This window comes from Notothenia coriiceps, unplaced genomic scaffold (assembly GCF_000735185.1).
Source record: "Notothenia coriiceps isolate Sejong01 unplaced genomic scaffold, NC01 NC01_scaffold00019360, whole genome shotgun sequence".
NCBI lineage: Eukaryota > Metazoa > Chordata > Actinopteri > Perciformes > Nototheniidae > Notothenia > Notothenia coriiceps.
The window spans coordinates 498,460-504,649 of record NW_011352061.1 but is presented as its reverse complement, the minus strand read 5'-3'; the positions used below and the strand labels follow the sequence as shown (position 1 = coordinate 504,649).

Below are 6,190 nucleotides of genomic sequence, written 5' to 3'. Positions count from 1 at the left end.
GAGGGGGGGGGGAGACCTAGACTACACACATATGATTGGATGATTATAGCAGCTGGTCAAAGGTTTTTATGGTGTTTGGACTCAGGATTTGACTTGTAATCACACCACTGTGTGTTTAAAAGCAAAAAAGTCAGAAACAGAAGTCATTTTTCTGATTTCCTTAAAACATTACATTCTTTTCCTTAACTCTGTGAATGTGAAGACTGTGAAGCTTGATTAAATACTGCTCTCCTGACGGTGTGTATATTATGATCTAATATTCCAACATCTCTATAGAGAGGCGAAGTCCCGCCCATCTACTTCCGGGCCATGGGACCTTATTTCGGAAAAATTATGTATTGAAGTCAATGGAGAGAGAAAACCTATCTTTCGATCCCGTTTGAATTGTGCCACGAATTACACATATGATGTTTGTCAATCTTAAAAAATCATTTCCATGTCAAAAAAGTCACAGTTTGTCTAAAAACTGTTGAAATATAAGACTATGAAAAATACGCAACTAGAAAGACTACAAATCCCAGAATCCCGGTCCCGCATGCTGGCTCTTACGGAACCGACTAACTCCCCTTGTGTGTATGTACAGCTCTCAACATGCCCAGACTTGGAGTGATTTTCACCTCTTTTAATACTTTTCACCTCATTCTGAAAGAAAGAAGTGAAATGTGCCAACGTGACGGCCATCTTGGTGTGTGGTGCGAAACGGGAGATGTAGTTTATTGAGCGGTTTCACACAAACAAAGTGTAAATTCATTTTTTTAAATTATCTTTCTCTCTCCATTGACTTCAATGCATACTTTTTTCCCTAAATAAAGGTCCCCCCGGAAAGGGAGGGACTTCGCCTCTCTATATTAATGCTAATTAAACTGCTCGTCAGTCTGTAGGGACACCTTCGCTGTCCTCAGGTCAGTGAGAGTTAACATTTAAAGGTTTTAATTGAATCAGCAGGTGGTGCTAACAGCTCCCTGTGTGTGAGGAAGTTTAATGAAACCAGCAGAAGAGCAGTTTCATTTGAGAGAGAGTGTGTGTGTGTGTGTGTGTGTGTGTGTGTGTGTGTGTGTGTGTGTGTGTGTGTGTGTGTGCAGGATATGTGAGCGGTGCTGCTTTCAAACCAAATCCCCTTTCAGCGTGATTATCTAGAACCTTAATCTCCCCCGTATACAGTAATCTGCCAGAAACACGTTCTCCACACGATTATCATTTCATTTCAGACGATTTCTTTTTGGATTTGAATGCAGTTAGAAACTCCTGACATAGAAATAAAACACCTCACAGACTGTAATCTATGTTTTACAAATATAACGGGATGATGGCATTCAAATCCACTACCGCAGCTGATCAGTGAGCTTCTAAAATAATCATTTGTAATGGTGGGGTGTGTGAAGGCAGCTTACCTTAATGAGGGAGGTACACACAATGGCTCCAGCATTAACCATGGGGTTGTGTGGTTTATCTGTAGGAGAGAAACTGAAGGTTTAATAAATCTGATCATAAATGTTAAGATATTATTTGGCTTTTACTGATAAGCGCTAGGGGAGGACTTGGAAAATATCTGAATTAAGAATCAACACGTTAGTTATAGACATTAAATTCAAATAAGATCGTGGTAGATACAGTAGCTGCACATGAAAACCCACATTCACAGAATTTAAAACCCACAGCCTGCACTGATGTTCTCCTGGGTTTTAATCTTCTTAAGCAACAGGCCGGGACAATGTTTTGTTTTTCCATCCAAAAATAAACAGCCGGAATATAATCTGCTGTTAGATCTCAACAAAGAGAGGAAACCAGAAACCTCTCTCAAACAACATTCCTTTCAGAAATGAGTCATTTTTTACTGAGCGTCAAGTCTGGAGCTGATGTTATGTCTGCGGCACCGGATGAGGAAAAAATGAAAGCTTCAAAGGAGCATATAGAAAAAGATTTAGACACTTTAAGAGACTCAGAAAATGAAAGTCATTATACAGACCCTGACTAAGCTCCTCAGTACGTTTCAGGCTATACTTTGCAGGACATCTCAAACACAGAGGTTTTTATTCTCTGTGGCTCTCCAGACTTTCAGCAGCCGGACACACTGACCACTCTGTGCTGTGCTGCTACCTTTAGTAAACAATTTACTGAAGTCACATAGCAACCAAGGATCCTCTTACCCTCTGAGTACGGAGAAAGTGTGTGTGTGTGTGTGTGTGTGTGTGTGTGTGTGTGTGTGTGTGATCCTCACCTTCCTCATTCAGGAAGAGCTTGTTGAAGCGCAGGCCGCTGGGCTCCTTGGCGATGAAGCGGTGCACGTACTCGGTGCCGTGGTCGTGCACGGCGATGGCGTACTTCAGCGGCTTCACGCAGGACTGCAGGCAGAAGGGGACCTTGGTGTCGCCCACTGTGTGCCTGAGGGACACACACAAGGACACACGTTCACACAAAAAGGTGTATACTCGTGCCCTTAAGGTTTTGTGAAAAGGATTTATTCTCAAGTGGTACCTCTGTCCGTCCACGGTGCACAGGGAGACGGCCCACAGGTCGGGGCTGAAGCGGGCCAGCTGGGGGATGTAGTCGGCCACCTGCAGGGTTCACAGCCAGACGTTTTAGGAGTTTGAGATACCGACAGCAATGTGTGTGTGTGTGTGTGTGTGTGTGTGTGTGTGTGTGTGTGTGTGTGTGTGTGTGTGTGTGTGTGTGTGTGTGTGTGTGTGTGTGTGTGCCCCCCCTCACCTGTCCTCCTGGCATGTTTTTGGCTTTATCGTAGAGCTCGTCTATGTGTGCGCAGAAGGACTGGAAGTCTGGGATGACAAACTTCTTCCTGAAGGCCTGAGTGAGCAGCACGATGTTGCTCTGCACGCACCTGAAGCACAGGACACACTTTAACAGGTGCTTATTCTTCTGAACACTTTACAATGCGTATCACTTGTTGGTTTATTGTTAAGCCCCCCCTTAAGCTAATCCAAGTGTCCAAGATCTTACTAGCTGAACAGATCTTCACACTACAGCTGACAGAAGTTACAGATCGTGTCATTAGTGAAGTGTTTTGGGGAGAGCTGTTCGAAATGTTTGTTCCATTTCATTATGCATAACATGTCTGTCTTCACATTTTACCAGCCTAAAGTTAGATTACATTTGTTTGCTTTTGAGCAATATCCAAAATATGCACATATTTATACATTACAGTCCTTCCTCTACTAATCTTTCTCCCAAATGTTGTTCAGTTTGGTCCTGATCCTTTTTATCAGAGCTAGTAAGCACCACAGACAGTAAACACATGACTCCTCCTGACAGGGTGTGTGTGTGTGTGTGTGTGTGTGTGTGTGTGTGTGTGTGTGTGTGTGTGTGTGTGTGTGTGTGTGTGTGTGTGTGTGACTCTCTGGTAGCACACAGATTTGTGGCTGAGCTATCTCACTGCATCACACTCCGTCTAATCCCTGTGGCATGGGATCCTGCAGAGAAAACAAACGCTCACGTGCTTCCTGTGAGGCCAAGCTCTATAAATAAGTGATGGGCCCCGGCCAGCAGCAGCAGCAGCAGCAGCAGCAGCAGCAGCAGCAGCAGCAGCAGCAGCAGCAGCCAGGACTCAGCTCCCTGTGAACTCTCATATGCCCGGACTCTTACCCAAGCTGTCACCCAGTTCCTCTGGGATCAGCCGCCATGCTCCCAGTTATTTTATTCTTCAACCTGTATTTCCTTCTCAAAGGTCCTTTGTTTACTGTACAAACCTNCCCACACACACACACACACACACACACACACACACACACACACACACACACACACACACACACACACACACACACACACAGGTTATCTTCCCAGTAGTCAGAGTGACAGACCCTCCCCCTGACAGTGACCTCCTCCTCTGTGTTTTACCTTCAGCGGCGGCCACATGCAGCGCCGTCCTGGAGTCGTAGTCTCTCTGCTCCATGTCCATGGAGGACAGCGCGAACCTGGACAAACGCCCGACTCACATTAAACTCCAGAATCTTTTTTATTAGCGCTCGTGTGGATTTTAAATGGGAACATTTGTGTCACCTTCTGAGAGCCGAGACGTCCCCGGTGTACGCAGCAAACAGCAGATTGATCACGGACTTCACCTGAAACACAACGAGAAGCACGTCAAAGCAAAAAGAGCCACTTGTAACTTTTACAGATGTTTACCAAGTCGTTCATATATAACACTATCAGAGAGAGATTGATGATGTTCTAGATGTGACATGTAAGGATCAGACAACAACAGCAGCTGTATCAAATCTGAGAAATGGGTCAGTTTCTGTATGCAGTGTTTTCCACCAGGGGGCGCTGTTGATCAAATGCTACACACAAGGTCATGCAGCATCAAGGGAGTGACGCAGACAGTACATGTATTATTCACTGCAGCTGTTTTAGACTAATTATAATAATCATAATAATAATAGAACAATCAGAGAAGGTCATGATAATATCACAGGGTCAGGATGATGCTGGGACTCACCCTCTGGTCTCCCCCCTCCCTGCGGGGGTCCAGCTTCTTAGCAAAGTGTCTCAGGTTATCGTAGTTGTGGAAGTTGAATAGGGAAACCAGGTCCTGAGAGAAGACATTTAGCAAACATTAGAGACAGACATAAAGTCTCAACCTCAGCTCAGTGACATCGTCTGACCTTCAGGAGGAAACTCAGCAGATCAACTCATGATTTCAGAGATAGTGTCCTTTTAATAGCCAGGAAACATCTTACCACCACTATTCAATCTACAAAATGCTCAACAGTAAAATGATTTTGGGTTACCGTGCAGAACTGGATGCCTCTGACGCTGTTGCCCAGCTTGTCGAGCGGAGGAGACCAGCACATGATGCCCATCACGTTGGGAACAACCAGCAGAATCCCACCGGCCACTCCAGACTTAGCCGGCAGACCCACCTGAAACACAAGAAGAAGAAGTTAGAATGTGACAGTTAGAACATTCAAAGCATGTTATTGAGGAGGAGGGATACTGACGTGGAAGGCGAACTGTCCCGAGAAGTCGTACATGCCGCAGGAGTGCATCAGACTCAGAGTGTCCCGCACCGCCTCGGGGCTCAGCACACGCTCGCCTGTGATTGGACAGAAGCCGCCGTTGGCCAGAGTGGCCGCCATGACGCTAGCGCTCTCACAAGTCACCTCGATGGAACACAGCTAACAGGAGGAGCACGTGTCGAGAAAAAGATTAAGAATATGCTGCAGTAAAAACAAATAGAAGCTTCTGTCAAAGTTCTCCAAGCTACGGGCTCCCAGGATCTGATTGTTTTCAGTTTACAGGTTTTAACAAGTAGTTTGATTTACTCCTTTATATTTCTCAACTCCATTTACCTGGAAGTAGAAGTCGAGGATGGATGTCATGTCTGTGCCTTCTGGAAAACACTGAAGGAACAAAAACACTGTCAACACACACTCCTCTAGAAAATGAACAACATACCTAAAAATATAAGAAGTATAGATTCATATTTAGGCAACAAATGTAAAATAGTGTTAATGGAATCATTTTAGCGTTGCAAAAACAGCATTAGGAATGAAGTTGAAATGAAATGCACGACAATAACTGAAGTTTTCAAACTAAATGTACAGTAATTTTCGGACTATAAGCCGCGCCTTTTTTCCCATTTTTCGACGCTGCGGCTTATATAACGGTGCGGCTAATCTATGGATTTTACAGGTTACAGTCCACCACCTTTAACTCTATGGGCTCTATGGCCGGTCCGCGCCCCCCACCTTTAAGCGGCGGGCTCCAGCAGGAAAAGCTGGAGGCCGGAAAAGAGTGAGACAGGTAGCGCGCAAAAGTAAAAGTGGAACCGAGAGTGGTACGAGAGACAGAACGAGAGCAAGACAGACAGACATTACGAGAGCGAGACAATTTGTCCCCGTACCACTGGTTGAAAACCACTGCTGTAGATCACTGCCGGTACGTGCGCTGGGAGTTTGAAAGTTGAAAAGTTTGTGTGTCTGAAACGCTATGTGATACAGTACAGTCTACACAGCACAGTACATGTTCTGTAGCTACTATTGCACTAAATGCTAACACTTGAATACGTTATGCAAATATGCAACTTGTTTGTTGAAATGTTAATAAATGGGAGCTTCCTCAAACAGCCATCTCTTTCCCCGACAATCCCCTCTGTGCACGAACCCTTACATATGGTAATTAAACATTAAAACACCTGCGGTTTATAGTCCAGTGCGGGTTATATATGTACACA

The 6,190-nt window shown here is 44.9% G+C and overlaps 1 protein-coding gene across 1 annotated transcript in view; it reads right to left on the bottom strand.

Annotated features, from left to right (window-relative positions):
- LOC104952007 (glutaminase kidney isoform, mitochondrial) overlaps window positions 1-6,190 on the bottom strand; it is a 19,498-nt gene that overhangs the window by 3,495 nt on the left and 9,813 nt on the right. The window contains exons 5-10 of the mRNA XM_010778765.1: window positions 5,307-5,357; window positions 4,956-5,132; window positions 4,746-4,877; window positions 4,454-4,546; window positions 4,015-4,076; window positions 3,853-3,929 (exon numbers count right to left, since the gene is read on the bottom strand). Of these exons, the coding sequence (XP_010777067.1) occupies window positions 3,853-3,929; window positions 4,015-4,076; window positions 4,454-4,546; window positions 4,746-4,877; window positions 4,956-5,132; window positions 5,307-5,357 (592 nt within the window). The remainder of the gene's footprint in view (window positions 1-3,852; window positions 3,930-4,014; window positions 4,077-4,453; window positions 4,547-4,745; window positions 4,878-4,955; window positions 5,133-5,306; window positions 5,358-6,190) is intronic.